Here is a 22,379-nt window from a genome sequence, read left to right on the forward strand (position 1 = left end):
TTTGTTTTAACCCCAGCTGTAGGGCTGCGGGGCTGCTTCAGACTGTCTGTAGCCGCTGACCGGGATTTGTCTCGTGCTGTAGCAGAGGCGTGGTTTTGTCAGCTGCAGATGATATTTGTAATTGCATGACCCTTGGAATTCTGGGAGCTTTTTAGAGGGCACATGAATTCGAGGTCTCCGGGACGAGGGGCCGGTGGCTGTTGGTTGTTGAGGGAGGTTGGGCGTGGTTTGTTAGCAGCTGTGATCAAAGATTCAGGGGTTTCCTAATTCCTCACTCCCGTCTGTCCTTTCTCTTCTTCCTAGTGTTAGGGCGTGAAGCCGGGGGAATAAAGGGTGGGAAAAAGAAGAACCTACAAAGTAGCAAAGACCAGCTACAGCTCAACGGTCACACTGTGGCATTGGCATTGCTAGCTGTGTTTTTGACAGGTTTACAGTAAGACTCGGGAACAAAATGAGAGTAGAAAGGTTTAAACAAAACAAAACAAAACAAAACTGCAATTTGGCCAAAAAAGAAAGTCATGTAAAGTTGGGACCAAGGGAAGTCTGAGTATAAAAGAAGCCATGATTTTTCACCAACACGATGAAAACAGCCCCTCAGAGGCGTTTTAGGAGTCAGCTGTGCTCCGTCTTTCACAGACTTACAGACGCAAAGAAATAAATTCACTGAAAAGATGACTTTGAGAGGTGCACTCTGAGACTCTGGGCAGGTGGAAAGCCGTCTGGGGACTATTTCTTTAGCCATGCATGCACACAGTCCCCTCCACCATGGTCCAAGGGAGTCCAGGTATCGCTTGTGCTGACCGCATGTGGGATTGTCCACATGATGCTGGCTTTGTAGGTTTGAACCATGCAAAGCGCTACAGGGTCATGTACGCTTCCAGGCAGATAGATAGTCAAAGAAAATCTTTGAAAGCCAGGAAATGCTTGATAGGGTCAGAGTCTATGTAGGCAAACTTGAGAGGGCAACTCATAGAGCCGGGAAGGTAAGGCACAGTGAGAAACTCAAAGGTTAGAGACCGGCGACAGGGAACCTCTGCTGAGGAAAGCTGTAATGAAGAAATAGAGTCAGCCTGCTAGAGAGGCCGTGTGGGCGGCACATGGCAAAGATGGGGCGGAGAGCCTGTGTGGGCGGCACATGGCAAAGATGGGGGCGGAGAGCCTGTGTGGGCGGCACATGGCAAAGATGGGGCGGAGAGCCTGTGTGGGCGGCACATGGCAAAGATGGGGCGGAGAGCCTGTGTGGGCGGCACATGGTAAAGATATAGGGCTGGTTTTGAGTTTTCTGTGTAGGACAGCTTGACCCGGAACTCAGAGACCCACCAACCTCTGCCTCCTAAATGCTAGGGTTGCAGGTGGGCTCTACTGTACCCAGCTAGGAATATGGGAAGTTCTTGTTTCTATTTTACCCCACAGAATCTTACAGCTAGGACTTTGCCTCCAGCCTCAGAGTAAAGTTTGGACACTGGCTTTTTGGACAGTGTTGGCACTATCAAGACTGTGCACACCGCCGCTGGCTAGTGAGAGGGACTTGTGGGGGCCATGTTGGGATGCTGAGGAGATAAGTGTCAAGCTGACAAGGGGTACTTGTGACAGATAGTGCTGACTGAAAAGCACGCAGGGGACAGGGTGTGTGGCTCAATGGGTAAAGTGCGTGTCACACACAAAGAAGGACGTGGGTTTGGATTCCCAGCTGGGCAAGGTGGCATGAGTCTGGGGGTCACAGACAGGTGGTGGGTCCCCAAAATCCACCAGCCAGCCTGCCTGAATCAATGAACTCCAGGCTTGGTGAAAAACTGTCTCAAAAAAGTAAGGTGGAAAGTAACCGAACACCCAACATGGTCCCCTGGTTCCCGTGCACAACCACACACATGTGCACACTACATACAGAAACATACACGCTTAGGAGAGTAATGAAACACACCTGTGGGTGCCCGTGTGGGTGGCGGTGTGAGTGCCGAAGAGGATCAATTAAGGGTGAAATCACCACAGGGAACCTGGTGTATCCTAGAGGCCCCGGGCTCAAGAGCAGTCTGAGTAGCTTACAGAGACTATCACAAAATTGATGCTGGGGAGTGTTAGGTTTCAGTTCCTCCGTAGGCCTGGCCATGAGCTCCAGCTGGACTATGGGATGTCTGGTGCTAAGACAAGAGCCAGCACTCCTTGGGAACTTGTCAAGTGGGTTTCCATCCCCCAGGCACTTGTTCCCTACTTATAATCCACATAATTTGTCCACCCATGCTCTCTTGCCTCTCTCTTTTTTCTTTGCTCTGGACTCTTCCAGATGCCTCTGGATTTTTTCTCTCTCTCTTACCCACAATAAAAACCTTCCCCCTAATGGGGCAGTCATGTTAGCAGTTTCTTTACTGAGCAACCTCAAATACAGTTCAAATATTTCAGTCCTTGAAATACGTTTCAGTGGCAGAACCAAAAGCTTTTGTGTTTTGTATTCAGATTTTTAAAAACCTGAGAAAATAGCACAAGCACGTCCTTCAACTGTTGTCTTCAAATGGCAACATGAAAAACTACAAACAAGTGCTTAAAACCAGGAACTGAGCACAGTTGTCACTCTGTGTGCACCTTAAGGATCTTAGTAAAAATCTCCATTTCTCCACTTATTTAAAAATGCTTATAATGGGTTTGCAGTCAGATGTTATTTAAAATATAATTTTGGATTTAAAGAAATCTCACCCCATATCAACTATGCTGAAAGTTGTCTGCAGTATCAAAGTAAATGCAGATGCTGTTGAAAACCCAAAGTTGCATCAGGTACCAAATCTCTAAAAGTATCCAGTGTTAGTCCTTGAATGGAAAAGCCTGTTTCTATTGAGCCAAGAAAGGACAGGTTAGCATTTGCTGTGGATTCAGTGCTGATGTTCCTCTAAGTTCATGTGCTGAGGTCTGATCTCCCACTGTGATGTCTCCAGGAGGCAGAGCACCCTGCAGGTGCTTAGGCTGTGAGACGCAGCTCACAGGAATGGGGTCAGTGCCCAGAGAGCAAGGTTCCCTTCCTGGATCTGCAGGCACCAGAAGAAAAGGAACCAAAGAGCACCGGGAACTGGGACTTTGATGACACACGGGAGATTTGGAAACAGAACAGGAGTGGGGTTTAACACACGGAGGTGCCTCTTGTCTCCTCTCTTCAAGCCCTGGGTGATGTGTCGCTGTTGTGAGTTGAGATCAGGCTACGCCTGGCTCCCAGTGGTCTAAACGGTTTTCCCAGGCTGCATCTTGCCTGGAGAGACTCCATTTTACCAACACTTGATACCGTTTTTTTGTTTTGTTTTGTTTTGTTTTTCGAGACAGGGTCTCTCTGTGCAGCCTTGGCTGTCCTGGACTCACTTTGTAGGCCAGGCTGGCCTCGAACTCACAGCGATCCACCTGCCTCTGCCTCCCGAGTGCTGGGATTAAAGGCGTGTGCCACCATGCCCGGCCTCGATACCGTTTTTGAGTGCACAGAGCCAGGGGGAGCATGACTCAGTCTGTTTGACACAGCTCAGGAGGCAGAGATAACGACTTGTTCCTAAAAGTAAAAAACAAAAACAGATGCCAGTCTAGAAACTTAGCAGAGCAAATTGGTATTTTATACGCACGTGCGTATATATTAAAATCCCTACCAGGAAAGCCAGATCTAAGGACTTATCAAACACAGCAGCGTAAAGAATGGGTGCGACGGTATACTTAGAAACCATAGGCAGGAGGACCCCAACTTCACGGCAACCATGGTGCCACCATCCCGTCATCTGGCTACCCGTGTATGTGTGTGTGTGCGCGTGAGAGTGTGCCTGTGAGTGTGTGTGTGTGTGTGTGTACAGTATGACAACAGGGAGAGAACTCCCAGCTCTCCCAGGAGCTTCAGCTCAGCTTGTCCCCACTGCAGATATAGCCTATTGCATCAGTTTGTCCGTCTGCCATCTGTCCATCTGGGCTTGCTATCCAGTCATCTGCTCACTTGTCTATCTGACCCACGTTCTGTCCTCTGCCTCTACAGGCCCCAGTGTTCTCCACCTTGCCTCTGCAGCTCAGACCAACCCCGAGGCTCAGTACAACTGTGGCGTGCACTGGGCGCCATGACAGCACCACCACCGGCAGTCTGGTCTCCTCCCGTAGACAGCCCCGTGCAGCTGGGTTCCTCCTCGGCCTCTCAGTTCTCTTTAAGAGCTCACTGGACTCTGCTGTGGCTCCTTTAGCCTTTTCTAGCCATACCTCTCTCCCTGTCTCCCTGTCTCTCTGTCTCCCTCTCCTCCCTCTCTCCCCTCCCCCCCTCTCTCCACACACACTGTAACAGTGAGGTGCAATGTGTGATCTGAGAGTTATTTGTATTTAAGATCAGAATAAAAGAATTTATGTTTCGTTTGGCTGGCTACCGGGGGCAAATGACAACTTCTTGGCAAATTGCTGCCAGTGAAGGTGGCTTATGAATTTATGGACATTCAATAAATTCTAAAGCTCATGGGAAAATACCAATGTGTTGCCTGTTTCTGGCAGTGGCCCACGATCATCACAGTTTACCTTGACTCTGGGCCAGCAAAGTTAATGTTGTGTTTCGACAGCCTGGCCTGGCAGAGATATGCTCCCCTCAGAGTGGATTCAGCTTTTTAGGACAAATGAAATATGTGCTTAGGAGGCAGAGTTCATGAAGGTGGGGAAACGGCTTTGGGGTATTTTGGTATGACCAGTGCCTGTCCAAGGTTACATTCCGAGTGTGAAGCAAAGTGGGTTTAGGTTGTGTTTTATTCCCAGGAAGAGTGTCCGAATCAAGCCTTCAACAGGGGGCGACATCAGCGCCAACAGTGCTGAGACATCTGTTTCAGTGTGGCCTGAGGTCTGTGACTGTCTCAGCAGAGAAGCAAAGGGCCAGAGGTGTCCCACCTGGCTTCTCTCTCCGCCTCCTCCTGCTTTTCCTGCCCAGCCAAGTGAGACCCAAAACTGAAGACATGCTTTAGGTCGCTGGGAAGCTTATCTTTTAGAGTTCAGCTTTTTGAGGGACTCAGTAAACATGTAGTAAGTTTTCTTATGGAGAAACATATCTGTGGGTATGAATATTCCCCATCAGCAGCTTAAATATTTATACAAATATGTATAAGTATTTATTTTCAGCCAAACGCAGTGGCACACACCTGTAACCAGCAGTTGAGAGCTGAGAAAGGAGGATTTTCTCTCAAAACACACTTGGATTACATATCCAGTCAGTGCCCAGCATAGGGCTGTAGATGAGACTCTGACTCAAGAAGAGCAAAACAACGTTTTCTTAAAATTTCACACACACATGCCAGGCAGTGGTGGCACACACCTTTAATCCCAGCACTCGGGAGGCAGAGGCAGGCAGATCGCTGTGTATTCGAGGCCAGCCTGGTCTACAAAGCGAGTCTAAGACAGCCAAGGCTACATAGGGAAACCCTGTCTCAAAAAAACAAAAAAAGAAAAAGAAGTCTTTCATATACACACATACACACACACATATGCCCACACACACACGCACTCACACATGCACACACATATATGCTCACACACCCATATACATACACCCATGTATACACACATGCTCACACACATGTTCACATACATACACACATATGTGTGTGAACGTATGTGCGCGTGCACACGCATACACATATACTTACACATGCACACACACACATGCACACACATATATGCTCACACACACACACACACATGCTCACATGCCAAGGCATGGGTAAAATGACAGAGAACAACAGTTTCCTTGAGTCCTATCTCTCCTGCCACTGTATGGGTTCTGGTGTTGAATTCAGGCTGTCAGGCTCAACAGGAAGTGTTGTTGCCCACTGAGATAGCTCACAGGCCAGAGAAAACACTTGCATCTGAAGGGACACAACTGTCTCATATACTTTATGTTAAAAAAATAAAATATGCCTTTATTTCTTAATTATTGTATATACTTTAGGAAGAAAGAGAGGAAGTGAAATTCACTTGTTTTTATTTAGAGTGATACAGGCTAGCGTGATATTATATACCAATGTTTTATTGCTGTTAAAAATAATATACATTGGCCAACAATGGTTCATTTGATAATAAAGAAAATAGTGGAGCTGGAGAGACAGCTCAGTGGTTAAGAGCACTGCCTGCTCTTCCAAAGGTCCTGAGTTCAATTCCCAGCAACCACATGGTGGTTCACAACCATCTGTAATGTGATCTGATGCCCTCTTCCTGCTTGCAGGTGTGCATGCAGGCAGAGCACTGTATACATAATAATAAAGTAAAGTAAATCTTAAAGAGAGAGAGAGAGAGAGAGAGAGAGAGAGAGAAAACAGTGGTTCAGGGCCAAACAAGAGGATATGCTATCTAGTTACCGAAAATGATGTTCACATGAACCGAGTGGACAATAAACAAATATTTACACCACCCCAAATACTCATCAATAAATTGTGATGCAGGTGCAGAGAGACCTAAGAGCTCTGTGACACATCTCTAACTAACTGACTTATATCGATGGAGCCTCACTTGGGGACATGTGCGCCCTGGTGTAGCCTAAGTGGCTGCGATGCTGGCAGGAGGGAGAATTGTGACTGTGAGGATTATCATAGAGAAACACCTAGGAAAGCACCTGGAACTCGCGGGGAAGATGTCTACACTCAAAGTCTGCAGGGGAAGTGAAGTGGGCAAAAGAGATCATTGTCACGTCCCCAGGGGTCCTCCGAGCTCCACTTACAAAGTTTAATACAAAATGTGCAAACAATGCTGGAAGTTTACGGACAGGAGGTCAAGGCAGAGAGCCTGCTTTACCCATGTGGGTCTGTGTGTTCAGTCCCTGTGTGGGTCTGCGTGTTCAGTCCCTGTGTGGGTCTGCGTGTTCAGTCCCTGTGTGGGTCTGCGTGTTCAGTCCCTGTGTGGGTCTGCGTGTTCAGTCCCTGTGTGGGTCTGCGTGTTCAGTCCCTGTGTGGGTCTGCGGGTTCAGTCCCTGTGTGGGTCTGTGGATTGAGTCCCTGTGTGGGTCTGTGGGTTCAGTCCCCTGCAGCAAGATACAAAAGCCAAACAAACAAACAAAATCCAGGAAGGGTTTTAAGCTTCATAGTGGGATTTATTTGGGGGAGATCGTGTTGCTGTCAATATGCACACGATTGAATACTTTTCTGTTGTTGCCTACTAGAATAAAGAAAAACATGTTCAAGGTCTTTCTAAAATAAAGAACAAGGTGTTGAGATTTCACAATTATAACTCTGTCTAAATATTTGCTTTACCAAGTTAGGTAAATAAAGTGGCTTCACTATTTACTCATGTGATGTAAGAAAAACTGCCCACTGGGGGGAATTGTGAAACAATACAAAAATATTGTTTTCTAATTCATACGGCAAGGAAATAAGGCCAAGTTTCCATTCTGTCTACAGAGAGCAAACTTAAAATTCTACCGACGGCCCCATCACAACAGAAACCACTACGACAACTCGCCAGCATCTGCTCAACATTTTTATTATCTTACCCCTTTGCCTACATTCTCTATTCACTACATCTCTATTTAGTAATTTATTTTTATAAAACCACACACCGATTATCTTTTCATTCCTTTGTTTAATAGACATTAGCTTAGTGTGTTCCCATTGCCATAACCAAATTCTATTGGCTGAGAGCCGTACGCTGAGGAAGCCAGAGGGCAGACGGTCAGTCTTACTCATCCAGCGGCTGCCGGGGCCAAACCTACACTTTAAACATTCACAGCACTTAGCGTGTGCGGGAGAGAGCTTGACGCATCGACCCTGCGTTTGGGCTCCTGGCATTGGGCGTACACGCATCTCCGCATGGGTTACTTCATTTTGGTTTTGTGGCCCACAATTGCTTCAAATTGAATATTCTGTATACGACTTATAGCTTTTAAGGCACGTTCAGGAAGAAACCTACATTAAAAAAAAAAAGATGGGAAATTTCAATGTAGAGTTTTGATAATAGCGCTCCTTTATTGTTGTTAATTTTTTAAAATTCCCTGAAGCTTTACTTGGCCCACATTTAGTTTTCGTGTAGTCTCTGTTTCTTCCTAAGTCTCTCCCTCCTTCCGTCCCCATCTGCAGTGATCTATAATACATCCTCACTCCTTCATAACAGTAAAATTGTGTTATTGGTGTTATTATATCAAAAATAAATTTCACATGAGATGACGTCAGTGTATTGTGGTGCCCAGAGTTCAGGATCCACCACCGCACCCTTCCCCTCTTCTTATTCCAGGATACATACTTTGTAAAAGAAAAACTAAAGAGCTTTTTAAAAAGCCACTGCCTCTCAGCAATATTGCTCTGCCAAGCAGCTAACACAGGCAACCGGAAATGAATCCTGCAAATTATCAGCTGTCTGTAACGAAGTGTGCAAGGGCTGAATATTTAAGCACGGCAGAGGGTTAGGTCTGAGTTGACGGATGCAGAGTGAACCGGAGGAGGCAGGGGGAGCCGCTTTCTACAAAGAAAGTTGTATTTCAAACCACATCGGGATTGTTTATCCAAGATTTACTTCCCTGCCGGTGACTGTGGGGAGGGCAGAAGATGGGAGAAGAGACGGAGCAGTGGGAACAGTCTGGCTGTGAGGACAGGGCAAGACGAGAGCTTACTCAGGCCTTTCAACTACGAGACTGTCTCTCTCCAAAAGGAGCTCCGCGCAAAGAGCAGTAAAAAGCCCCTGTTGCGAACCGCCGGGAGCGCCACAGTGAGGTAAAGGCTTTGAGGCTTTGAGTCTCCACGTCTCCTTGCTCAGGGTTCATGCTCTCGAGCCGGGCAGGATAATCAATCATTTTTACATCTTGGTCATATACGTGCCTGGTCCGATTTCGGAATCTTTCAACTTTAATGAGACCTGTTTTGAGCTGTGAAGAGGGAACTAGTTTCATGGGATTTTGCTGTCTTTGGGGCTCACAAGCCCAGGACGGAGCCCAGGATAGAAAGAAGAAATGATTCTACTCTGAGGCTCTTGGATTGTAAGCGAGGTGATACAAAATCACGTGGAAGTGGATTGTGAGACATTTAAGATGCATCTTGCCACAAAGAACTGCAAAAATTGAGAACCCAAGTGTTTGGGGAGACGGCCACACAAACCTGAGGGCCTGAGTTCGACCCCCAGAAGGCACCATGGGCGTGGTGGGGAGAATTTGTAACCCCAGTGTTGGGGGATGTAGGGCCTGGGATAGCCCTGGTGCTGGCCATCTTTCCTAGCCGAATTGGTAAGTCCAGGTCTCAAGGAGAGACCCTGTCTCAAAAAAAAAAAAAAAAAAAGTAAAGAAAGAAACAAACACACCCAAATAGACATCCTAGGTGGGGTCCCTGAGAGGGTGACCTGTGGCATGCATATGCACCCACACATATGTCAACACACATACACATGAATGCACACGCAGAGCCCTCGTGGGGTCGCTATATGCTGTGCTTCTTCCACCGTCTCTCCTTCAGTTCAGTAGCCTTGAGCAGAACCTGGGCAGAGATGGCTGACATCTTCCACAAAAGGGAGTCAGAGGCTCAAGGAGTCAGCCACCCCCTCCCCGCAGAGTGAGTAAGGCGGTAACACGGGAAATTTAATGTTCCCTCCAGGCAGGGGGTGTTTCCATAGCAACATTCACATCTGAAACCCAGTCTACAACGCCGCTTCTGTCTGTGTCTTGGCATCTCAGGCTTCTGCGCTGTACTTACTTTTCCAGTATTAGAGAAATGCTGATGTAGGACGGGACGAAGATCATTTTCTTGTTGGTGAGGATTCCGTCTATCAGCCTCCTCGCAACTTCATCGCTCTCTAACACGGGCCACAACCTGGGGGAAAGTGGGGCCAGAGTTTCCCTCCATTGACATTTTACGTCTTCATTTGGGCGCTCGAGCTGAACTCGGAGCTTTGAGCATCCTAAGCGTACACTCCGCCACTGAGGCGAAACCCCAGCCCCTCAACTTATACTTTTTAAAATTGATGAACTGAGGAAGTTAATCTATCTCTTCACTAAATTTAGAACTAGACTTCACGTGGGTCCTCTAGTAAGGGGAGCGGGGTGTGGGTGGAGGGTGGACTGGTGGGGGCTGTCCAGGACATGGACTCTGTTGCTTGCTTTTTGATCACTTCCTCCTGGTGGGGCTGCCCTGCCAGCTACGAGGGGGAGGGACATGCTCAGTCCTGATGTGATTTGATGAGCTGGGATTATGGGGGCTGTTTTTTCTGAGGAATAGGAGAGGGGGAAGAGAGAAGGGGGGAGGGAGAGTGGGACTGGGAGGAGAGGAAGGAGGGGGCTACGGCCAAGGATGTAAAGCAAATAAATAAACTAAAAATAATAATAATAATAATTAGGGCTTGAAATGTTCTAGACTCCCTGCCTCAGTGTTACCTCCCCTCCTCCTACATCCCATGCTGATGCCTTGTTTCCCCCTTGGTGAGCTTTCAGGCCCAGCAGTGTGTCTGTGACCTCACCAGACCAAGGTACAAGACAGAAAGGGGCAGGAAACAAAACAGTGTGCACAGCATCCCTAGGGGTGAGGGTGATGTGCACAGCATCCCTGGGGGCGGGATGGTGTGTAAGCATCCCTGGGGGTGGGGGTGGGGCAGGAAGGCAACACCTTCTGGTTCAATTCCTGTTGGATATAAGGAGAATATTCTATGGCTGAGTACACTCCCCAGTGTGTGGGTATCCGTAGAGCTGGGTTGTTCTGAGGCGTTTAGTACTTAAGATCTGTAAAAGTAGTATTCTCTTACAGCCGGCCGGGTGCATTCCTTGACCCAAAGCCTACGCACATGTATCATTGAGAAACTCTTGTAACCTATGGCCAGTGTGGGGTCCTGCCCATTAATGAAGATGATGAGAGAAAAGCCAAAGCATGAAAACTGATTTTAAATGTCACCCCAAGGTTAGCATGCCCAGGCCTGGTTGAGTGAGTGTTTGAACAATTCCCTGAGGTAGTCTGCGGTTTTTGCAGACTCCTGTGATTGGGATGTCTGTGTTGCGGACTAGCAAACATCACCCAGCAATGCAAATTAATGCTTTTAGATTATCGAGGTCTGGCTCCTCCCTTCCTAACTTTGCATAGAGCCACATCTGACATGAACACCTCATTGTCAGCCCTGGGGGAACATTCCAGGCCTGAGTGAGAACACTTCCAGCCCTGGGCATGCCGTGTTGTCTGCAGCCATGGTTGCTTCCCCTGGAGTGTCAGGTCACTCCTGACAAAGCGAGTCAGACTCCACGCTGAGCACTTGGCAGGATTGTTATGGGACCCACACTCCCTCGTAAGAAGGCAACTAGAGCTTGGTGCCACAGGTTTTTCCTACATGAAGGTGACATACTTGCTAAGTCCCTACGGCCTACTCAAGACTCCGTTGTCCAGGAGGGCTCCAGCTCACAGGCCAGCACAGCCGGCTGCCACCTCACCTTGTACTAGGGTTTTTGGTGAAGCCGGTGTTCACGAACACGGGGCAGAGGCACGAGGTTATGATACCGGTTTTCCCCAAGGTGTCAAGTTCTGCAGTCAGCGCTCTGTGGAAGCCCACGGCAGCAAACTTGCTTGAGCTGTGAGAAAAATCAGCCATCAGCAATGAGGGTGTGACAGTCTCAGCTGCCTGTGAGCAGGCGGCTTCATCTGTCCCAGTCTGCTTACTCACATGTTTTCTGAGAGAGCAATTGACCTTTCCTTTTTCTTTTTCTTATGTGATTAAGCAGAATTATGAACATGCCAGAAGCCCTTTTTCTTTTGGGGTGCTGGGGATTGACCTCAGCGACTGGCACAAGCTAGGAATGTATTCAACTGTTGCTACACCCCAGGCCCCTGTTCCTATTTCTAACTGACAAAGATAGGGAAAGCGGAGCTGTTTCACTTCCTTTCTCCCACACATGCACGCACGTGTGAGAGATGCCACGATGTGCCTCTGTGCTCATTTTAGCTTCTGTGTGCTTTGCTTCCCAGTGTGTCATTTCTTGTCTCGACATCTACTCATTTTAGGATACCGTGGAAACATACTCTCTGGGGGCGTTTTCAGAAGCCTAAACTATTTTAAATAAAATTAGAGTCAATGTCCTTGTTTTAGAAGTCATCTAAAAATTATCCTAATGTACTGTGTAAATTTCCTACGTCCAAGTTACTGAGCTGTGGGCACAGAGGCTTATAGACCGATCCTCCCTTTGGGGTGCAAAAAAATGCACAGCGCCAAGAGCAAGTGGTACCTACCAGTACGGGATGAGATAAGGAATCACTCCGTGGCCACACACTGAAGCCACAGTGACGATGTGGCCAGAGTTTCTTCTTAGCATTGATGGAAGAAGTGCTTTTATGATCTTAAGGTCCATGTAAAAATAGAAAAGAAACAATGGCACAGACATTAGGCGGATTCCACGTCAGGCCATTTCATTTCCGTTAAGGTGGAGGCATCTGGAAATAAAATCGCAAGAGTCCGTGCTTCCTTCTACACAAATGCTAGAAAGGGAAAAGCCACCACGATGGTCTACATCAGCACGGAGAGCTGTGTCCTTTAGGTCACATGCTGAGAACCTTCAGGAGGGACTGAGTAGCCCTGTATTGGATATACCGTATAAACAACATTATTATCATTATTTTCATAGTGCTGGGGGTTAACCCAAGGACTCTGTACATTTTAGACAAGCAAAGTGCTGCTGAGCTCTGAGCAATATCGTCAAGGGAGAGGTGCACAGATATCAGAACTGAAGGGCAGCTTGGCATCTTACCAGTTCTTAGTTTCGGTTCAAAGGACGGGAATCTGTGCAATTAAAGAGAATCAGCCAAGTTCTATCCTGGTTCACAGCCACCATGCATTGTGAGCTGTGACTCTTTCTTGAGACAATATATATTATACAATATGTTATGTTTTAGAAAAGCCTCACTGCATAGTGAGAAATATCAATAACACTTTATGAGAAGTTTATAGACCCATCCTTCAAATTCTATGCAAATTCCTAGAGCCCAGGCTGCCCAGGAAATCCCCCACACCAGCTCCTGCCTACACATCTGTGTAGACACAATGGAATTCACCGTGGAGCTAAACCTCTGACCTTTTTTAAATATGTCTTGTGACCTAGGTATAACGTGTGACTGATTATTAGATAACTAGTATACAAGGTTTCTGTGTGGTGTGAGTGGCACGGTGGCCCAATCACATTAGCACACACGAGGGGCTGGTGAAGGGTGTCATGAAATCCAGGTTGACTCCAGGAGATACACTAATATCAAGGCCCCGACGTATTAGTTCCTACCAACGCTCTCTCCAAAGGGTTGAGATCCACACTGCAGTCTCTCACAAACAACAAACAGGAAGAAATCGCCTGGCTCATAGTTGCACGCTCCAGCATCCCATGGGTCTAACAGGCTTTTCAGCCCACAGCTGCTTATGGCTGAGGTTAGCTATGAACACAGACCAGCGCAAAACTGTGAACTCAAAACATTTTGAGATTTTTCTTTTTTTTTTTTTAAATTATTTTTGGTAACTCGATTGTGAAGTTCTCAGCTATAAACTTTGTGGATGATAATGTTATGTCAAAATGTCAAAATCTCTCAGAGCCTTGCCCATCTACACACACCTGAGCAGTGACTCCGTCCTCCCAGCTGTAAACACCTACAAAAGGAGGGCACAAACATGCACACCACGTGTGTTTCCTCTGAAACACCAGGAAGATGCACAGGACAACCCTCTGCAAGCCTCCACAAATATATTTTTTGTAGACCTGGTACATGCCAGGCTCTACATTAGATTTTGTTCGACAAACAAACCAAATGTCTCTTCTCTCTCTCTCTCTTTTTAAGGTGTACTGTGTCCTCTTGAACTCTGAATCCTGATGCCAGAGACTCTGTGGCTCTTCTCAACACGTTACAAGATGCCTGACTTAACACACACACACACACACACACACACACACACACACACACACACACACACACTTTACATTCCTCCCCCCTCCAATATTGGGGACTCAATGAGTTTCTGGCACTGGAGCGAGGCCAGAAACACACGCCAGAAACATTTCGGACTCACTCACCCAAAAGTGTCCTAGGATGTTGACCTCGAAGGTTTTGGTGATCTCTTCGTCCTTGGTACTAAGAAGGTCAGCTGGGTATATTGCGCCAGCGTTATTTACCACGATTTCCACATCACCCACTTCTTTCTTTACCTTTTTAAAATGAGGGAATGCACACACAGGGTGGGTAATTCTTACGAAGTTGTGGGACTTACATCGATAGAGAACAGACGGGTTGTAAGAACATACACTCTTACTTTGTTAGAAGGAACTGAAGACACATATTACTTATAGCTTAGCAATTACACATTGTGTGTTCTGAGCTAACCACTCCACTCTCCTACCGAAGGAGTCTGAGGTTGATACCAGCAGAAGCTAAGCAGACTCAACACTGCAAAAACTGCCTGAGCCCAGTAACACATAGAAGGAGGGAATGGCGCGAGGGATGATAATGACAGCCAGCCAGACACCACAAGTCACAAAGCCATGGCTGGCTGGCTGAGAAGGGAGACTGAGCTCCAGGGATGTGCTGCCTTGGTCCCTCCCTGCTGCCCCTGCAATCCGCCTGCTGGGACGGCGTGGAAGACAGGCAGGTAGGCTTTCAATCTGCTGACCTCACAGAATAAAGACAGATTTAAGATGGGATTTCTGCCTGTGCTCACTGGCTTTGGTGACAGCTAACTTGGCTCGCGAGGTCTCAGAGTTCAGACATGAAAGATCTGGCCCAAACAGTGACACACAAAAGCAAAGTTGTCATCAGGCAGGCTAAGCTGTTTCTGTTAAAACCTTCAATCTTATGCTCTGTGTCTACTAGGAAGTATGAAAGCTTATTAACTCACACAAACAGGAATTAATGTTTGTGCTGGTAGGCTAATACTTCAGTTCTGACAAAATATTTTTTAAGTGTTAAGTAATTCATCTTGGCTCTACTACCCACTGGCCACACGATCTTTGTCTGGGTCAAACCTTCCGAGCTTTTATTTGCTCATCTATAGTGAGGCTAATGGGATTTAAAAACTTAAATTAGATTAAAGAAGGCAGTAGCTTATCAGAGGGTTTGGCTTACTCTAGGCACTTGATGTTTACTTTTCTTCTTTCTAAATGGTTATAATGGGATGGTGAGATTGCTCAGTGCGTAAAGGCATTTTTGCCAGACCTGACACCGCAGGACCCACAGCATGGAAGGAGAGACCCTGCTTTCAAAAGTTGTCATCTGAATTCCACATACACATCGTGGGTTGTGCGCATACATATGCACATACAGGTATGCATGCACACACCTACATTCAATAAATAAAATGAATAAAATGTCTAAAAAGTCATTAACTACCTTTTCCATAAAAGACTAGATAACATATACAAACCAATAAAATCTCAGAGAGGAAATAAGTAAAGAAATAGTAGAGCAAAATTTAATTTTTTTAAAATTTTTTTTCCTCCTTTATTAATTTATTCTTGTTACATCTCTATGGTTATCCCATCCCTTGTATCCTCCCATTCTTCCCTCCCTCCCAATTTCCCCTTATTCCCCTCCCCTATGACTGTTCCTGAGGGGGATTACCTCCCCCTCTATATGCTCATAGGGTATCAAGTCTCTTCTTGGTAACTTGCTGTCCTTCCTCTGATTGCCACCAGGTCTCCCCGTCCAGGGGACATGGTCAAAGGTGAGGCACCAGAGTATGTGAGAAAGTCATATGCAAAATTTAATTTTAAAAAAGTTAGAAAGGGATCAGTTTTTCTGCTGATAGGGCCTCTGTCATTTTCTCTGGGCCAAACTTATGGTCAGAGCACATTTGACTCATAACATGAACAGTGACAGAGGCCAGAGCTGAGTGGACAGTAACACCAAGAAAGTTCCATATTCGTCCTCCGCTGGTCACATGGCAGCCTCACCGAGCAGCAGGTGTCTGCCGGAAGCCAGGTAGCCCTAGGAACTCGCTTCCTTTCCCAGCTCAGTGTCAGCCGACACATAACGCAGACTCCTGCACCCGGCTCACCTGATCCACAGCGTTGTAAATCTCGGCCCGGTTGCTGCAGTCCACTACAAAGGCATGCACAGTGGCCCCCAGCTTCCTGCATTCGGCTGCAGTTTGTTCAACACCTCGCTGTGTGTGAGAAGAAAAGATCAGGCTCTGAGGACAACAAAGGTCTCCTTATGTGAACTAATAATCTAATTATACCGACTAATTATACCAGCGCCACAGCAAAGAGAAACACACAATGGCTTTGGCAGCTTTTCAGCTTGGCCTGGGGGTTCACACGTGGGTGATTCTCGTCAAGAGGGATGCTGTCATGGCGTGAAGGGAAGCCTTGACAATGCTGCTCATCAGTGTCGGCAAAGGTGCCTGAGCACGGAGGACAGCACACGAATGTGGAGTGTCACCTGCAGCTGACAGGGAAGTGCTGAGCCGCTGACTAACTAGCAGGGACTCTAGATGGTACATTTCTATTGACCAGCCCTGACACTTGGGCTCATCCCTGGTGCGAGGCGAGAAGCTCCCACAAGGAGGCCGTTACTACGCCCGACAGTCTTAACTGCGTGTTTACTGTTCTGGAGCTTTGGAGGGAAAAAGGTCAAGAGCTAATGGCTGAACTCTCACTAAGAGGAGAATCACACACAAGTCCAGGGCATGGAGACAGCTTACTTTTAGCCTAAATTCAGAGGCCTCTTACCTGAGATGAATTGTCCCTATGGTGTGTGTGTGTGTGTGTGTGTGTGTGTGTGTGTGTGTGTGTGTATCTGTATGTGTGCTTTCTCTTGGTGTTTTAGTCTATGTTGTACCCCAAGCAGGTCTCCAACTCAGGCCAATTCTCCTGCCTCATCCTCCTGAGTGTTCCAATTATAGATGCGACTCACCACTTTTGGCTGTTTTTCTTATTCATATTTATTTATTTATTTATTTATTTATTTATTAGCTCAGTTTCAGGAAAATTTGAATTCCTTCCAAGCTGATTTCATAGGGACTATTATGAGGTTTAATTTTTTTTTTTAATCGTACTTTTTTCTCTCAGTTGTCCCGCTTCTCTGTGGTGAATAGTGAGGATGCCCAGGAAGCCTTTTCCTGTGCACACTGGGATGGCAGCGATGTAGTCATCACACGAGGCCATCCCTGAGTGGATGGGTATGTTTGGCTGGTTGCCTGGCTCGGGTGAGACCCTTTGCATCTCCTTGTTTTGGCTAAACCACAGAGCAGAAATTAAAGTCTCAAAGGACATACTTTAAGGATGAGGATGTCACTATGAAGCCAACTGTCCCTTCACATAGACTTGGGGTGGGCTGCAGCATAGAGCAGCTGTCTGGGTGGAGCTGTGTAACGGGCCAGCTGTCTGTGTAGGTGAGTGTTGGCTTTTGCTGGAAGCTTGCTTATTGACAGACTGCTCAGCTGCTCTCCTCACTCCATCCCATCTCAGCTAGCCCTGAGACCTGCAGAGCTGCAGTAAACTGCGGAGCCTCGGGCAGGCGATTGGGTGGGAGAGGTGACAATTTGTTGGTGTCACCGTCTTCAGCAGCTCAGCCACAGGCAAGCTGTTCCTGCTCCTGTGAATAAAGCGGCATCCAAGCGCATGTTAGCCATCCTAATTAAACTCATTAGCTCGCACACATACAGAGGACACCAAAGTACAAGGGGTGGGGACAGTTAGAAAGGGGATCAGCAAGAGTTGGGGGGACATGAGAGAATGAGGGTGGGCAGTGAGTATGGTTGAAATATACATGTGGGTGATAGGTAGGGATAAAGCCCATTGCTGTGAATGGCTCATAGGTGCTAATAAGAACTTACCTTCGGCCTCATAACTGATCTAGAACATGGCAGAATGTGGGGTGCATTGTGTGTGTGAGAGTTTTGCACATGAAAACACTTTCTGTGGTGTCAAAACCCCTGTGTCCTGCAGGTTACTAATCTCCATGTCCTTTTTATAAGTGTACAAAACAGTATGTTTCGTGGTGGCATTCCCACACATGTGCGTGAAGTCTGACAGTGCCCGGGCTTACTGCCCTCTCCTACCCTCTTCCATCTTTTTCTATAATTCTATCTATAGCCAAGGCTGGCTTCTAACTCGCCTTGGCCTCTCCAGTGCTAGCACCTGCTGATGCTTCCCTTTGTGAGTCTGGCTTCTTTCCCCTAACATAATGACCTCCAGTTTCACCCACTGTCCTGCAATCAGAATGACTTCATTCTTCTAAGAGACTGAACAGTGTCCTGTGTGTGTCCCATGTGTCCCACTTTCCAACCTGCCACTCTATTCATGGGCACCCAGCCTGACAATCTCACACATGTGTAAGCTGTTATTATCTTATCCCCTGTCACCTGTCTGTAGCACCCCACTGCTGAGCTCCCTTCCCTAGAAGCTGAGTTTCATGTCTGTGTGTCACTGTATTTAAAGCCAGGGGCTCATTGTACTGTGCTTCTCACCTTTTAAGGAAAAGGAGCCAGCTTTGGTGGAAAGCTAGCTGGACTCTTGGTGAATGGGAGTGGGGAGAAACCAGAGTTTAATTTAATATCTTAAATGTTTAATCATGAAGTTTAAGAATTCAAAGAGAATTTACAAGCTTGAGTTACTCGGTGATCAGGCACAAAAAAGAAGAAGAAGAAGAAGAAGAAGAAGAAGAAGAAGAAGAAGAAGAAGAAGAAGAAGAAGAAGTCATCTTTAACATGACCTCTTTCTAGTTTTACTTTTTCTGTGTCTGAAATTTTTCAGATTAAAAGAAGTGTAATAAGTGTTGGCATCTTCCCACCAGACAGACTGGGGAAGGGGTTCTGAAAAACTCATGAAGCCTCTAGATGGATGTATTCTTGTTTATAGTTTTACTAGTGTTTTTTTTTTTTAAGTAGTGTTGGTTTTTATGGGACCCAGCTTTCTCAACCTGAAGAGCGCTCCCTAGGATCGCTGCAGGATTTGCCCATCTCAGGATCATTTCCATGGACCGTGTGTTAGCTCAACAAACATGGCCACAAATGCTTGTGTCTGCTAAGCAGAGATGCTCGGCACCAGAGGGGACCCAGCCTCTAACACCCAAGAACCGTTCCCAAGGCCGTGGGAAGTAGGTGCTACTGCAGGTGGCAAAGAACACAAAAGAGGGTTACCTGAAGCTCAGCAAAATCGCAACAAAACCTTTGGAAACTCTGTATCTCAAACGAAACAAAACAAAACACCCAAAGGCAAAACGAACAGACAGACAGGACCACTCCAGTCTGAGCCACTGATTCAGGCATGCATCAGTCAAGGAGGTTGTCTTTGATTTGCCTGTAGTGCTGAAGCTCAGACCCTCGCATGTGCTGGATACTTGCTGTACCAACGGGCCACATGCCCAGTCCAGCTTTTAGTATTTTTATGGTCTTGTGGGATCGTACGTGTCTAGGGAAAAGTGATACAAGACTTCAGATTTAAAGGTAGTTAAGAGCATTTATAAATAAACCAGAGGTCAGCAACTCTGCAAATGTCCAAGAGGAAGCCCGACACTGATGAAGACTCTAACACATCCGATGCTGCCCACATGCCAGGCCATGTGTAGCACTTAAAGTGCTATTTACTCTTCTTCCTCAGGACATGGTAAATATTTTCTGCAAAAGGTCAGATGTAAGTATTTTAAGGTTGTGCATGTGTGAGTGGAGGCATTGTGGGTCTCTGCCATAAGTTCTTCGTGGGTTTTTGTTTTGAGAACTCTTGTTTAAAAGCTGGAGCTGGACTGTGGTTCAGCGGGAGAGTCCTTGCCTGGCACACACTAAGCCCTGGTTCATGCTCTCTCACAGAAGGGAACAGGTGAATCGCCCAACAAATCATATTGAGACAAGTTACGTGGCTTGCCTAATTTCAGCAGCTTGGGAGCTTCTTGGTTCCTACATCTCGTCATCAACTTGTACACCATGGTAGAAAACAAACCAACAAAGCAACACAATGCAACACCATGGCTTCGCTCTTCAGCTCGCTCCTTCCACCTAGCTCACCTGTCACTCGGATCTAGCAGGACTCCAGCGCATTTATTAAAACTTTGGGAAAAAAAATAAAAAGAAAAGAAAACCTGGTGCCAAATCAAGTAACTAAAGAAAGATACGCCCTACTACTTTGTAAATTTAAGAGGTCGGCAGAAACATGCATTACCTTATTAATGTCCCACAGGACCAGTCTGCTGTTCCGCTTTGCAAACTCATAAGCAGTCAGCCTGCCGATTCCGTGCCCGGCCCCGGTGATGAGAACAGTCTGTCCGGCCACAGATTTCCTTCTCCGGGGAAGGAAGAGCTTTACGAGTGACTCCAGGTAGGAGTACACGATGATGCCCACCAGCAGGAGAAACTCCAGGATGAGGGGCATGGCTCTGCGCTGCCTGCCCGCTTGGGCTCAGTCCTCGAAACAGACGCCTCTGCACAGAGCTCCACAGACAGCCCTGTCAGGTATTATGGGCTGTGTCCCCCGACAAATCAGATACACCTTTGGCTTTTGAAATGATGCCAGTTTCTACCATAGGCTCAAGGCAGGTCAGAGAACCCGGCAGGCTGTGCCCTTTGGACCCGCTTATCTGAGGGGCAGTCGTGTACCATGTTTCAACAGGAAACGTCACCTCTCAAAGCTACTCTGGAAGTATTGCATCAGCTAATGATCTATTATTGTTTGAATATGTGCATGCACATGGTGGGGAAAGTTAAGGGATTGAAATATTATCTTAAAGAAACTTTAAGGGACGGGTGAGATGCCTTAGCAGTCAAAAGTGCTTGCCATGTAAGACCTGAGTCTGATCCCCGGGATCCATAGTGGAAGAAGAGAGCCAATTCACAAACACACACACACACACACACACACACACACACACACACACACACACACACACATTCTCTCACATGCTCACATTCACACACACTCACACTCATGCACACACACTCATTCACACTCATACAGTCACACACACACTCATACACACTCACACACACATTTACATATGCACGCACATACCCAGACATAAAATAAAAATCAGGAACCTAAAACATGGGTCAACAAAGCTGAGCTATTCGACTCACGTATTCACAGCACTTCAGCATTAAAGTTGTAACTTTCTGCTGAAAACACCGAGGTTGAGGAGTAAGTTATAGGAAAACAGTTAGTCCTCTCCATGATAATGCTGGGAAAACCAAGATACCAGATGTCATAAACCTCAGCTTAAGTACTGACACTTCTGTGTAGCACTCTATTTTTTTTTTAAAAAACTCTACTTTATTTGGGGTCTTTAGGCCTCAACCTCCATTCCAACCCCCCAGCCCTATGAAGGAGAGGGGAGGTTAGTAGGGAGAGGGAGCCTTTTATTTCTCCTGGCTGTTTGGGGTCGAAAGGTCTTTGGGGCTATACCCATCTCCCTCAACAACAGATGCAGCCAGCAGTCTCCACCAAGCTGCTGAGCCCCGAGGCGTTTGTCTCCATCCATCTGCTCCAAACCAGCACACCGTCCGACTCTGGTCTCTTCGAACTGCTACGCACCACACACCAACACGCCACGCCACACCACGCCATGGTCCCTCTGAGCTCTCATTTATATCCTCAGAGCCCTGGACCACGACCCTCTCCACGGCACACGAAGAAGGCCTTCCTTACCAGCTGGTAAAAGCCATGCCCCACAAACTAAATCTCAAAGTGAAACCTCACACTTGGGAGTAGCGCCTATGGAGGAGCAGGGCACTGAGGGTCTGTCCATGCTCATGCCAGGCCTAAGGGACACGCATGGAAAGGCAGCACAGCCACGATAAACACTCATGAGACAAAATCCCTGGGGCTCTGCCTAAACCAGGGACGCAGCCATTCACCAGCCGTGCACAAACGAGTGGGCTGCCCGCAGGAGGCTCGCGTGCTTGTTTCTGCCCATCCGTCCTGCGACTGCAGCATCATGTGGTATTAGGCTCTTCACTTTCAAGTGTCATTGTTTTTTTTTTCTCCTCAAGACACGGTCTCTCTGTGTCGCCTTGGCTGTCCTAGGAATCACTTTGTAGACCAGGCTGGCCTCGAACTCACAGCCATCCTCTTCCCTCTGCCTCCCAAGTGCTGGGATTAAAGGCGTGTACCATTGTTTAAAAAAGCAAAACCAAAACCAAAACCAAAACATGGTCTTAGGTATCCTGAGCTCCACCTCACTGCACAGCTAAGTGGGACCTTGAACTTCTTCCTATCTCCAGCTCCAGAGCCAGGGATAGGTGTGCGTGTGCTTCCACATCAGATTTGCTGGGATCAAGCCCCTAGTGTGATGAGCCTGTTAGGTGAGTACCGCGCCAGCCGAGCTGCATGCCAGCCCAATTGGAGGTAATCCCCAAAGTGTGCCCCTTAGCAGCTACTTAACAATCAGTCGTTTTTCAACATATAGTCCCAGCTCACTGAACTTCGCATTCACGGAGCTCTTGGAGGAGAGAGAGAGGGGGGGGGGGGAGAGGGAGGGATTTTCCTTTAATTTAAAGGTCAC

At 47.1% G+C, this 22,379-nt stretch overlaps 1 protein-coding gene across 1 annotated transcript; it reads right to left on the minus strand.

Annotated features, from left to right (window-relative positions):
* Window positions 1–7,054: 7,054 nt before the first annotated feature.
* On the minus strand, window positions 7,055–20,567 carry HSD17B13 (hydroxysteroid 17-beta dehydrogenase 13). Its single transcript, XM_084758232.1, has 7 exons — window positions 20,045–20,567; window positions 15,943–16,050; window positions 13,967–14,098; window positions 12,147–12,253; window positions 11,354–11,491; window positions 9,639–9,755; window positions 7,055–7,868 (listed from the first exon to the last, which is right to left on the minus strand). The coding sequence occupies exons 1-7, from the start codon at window positions 20,252–20,254 to the stop codon at window positions 7,778–7,780; spliced, it is 903 nt and encodes a 300-aa protein (XP_084614358.1). The 5' UTR covers window positions 20,255–20,567; the 3' UTR covers window positions 7,055–7,777.
* Window positions 20,568–22,379: the final 1,812 nt, after the last annotated feature.

The sequence above is a fragment of the Acomys minous genome, assembly GCF_964271855.1.
Source record: "Acomys minous genome assembly, chromosome: 15".
Lineage (NCBI taxonomy): Eukaryota > Metazoa > Chordata > Mammalia > Rodentia > Muridae > Acomys > Acomys minous.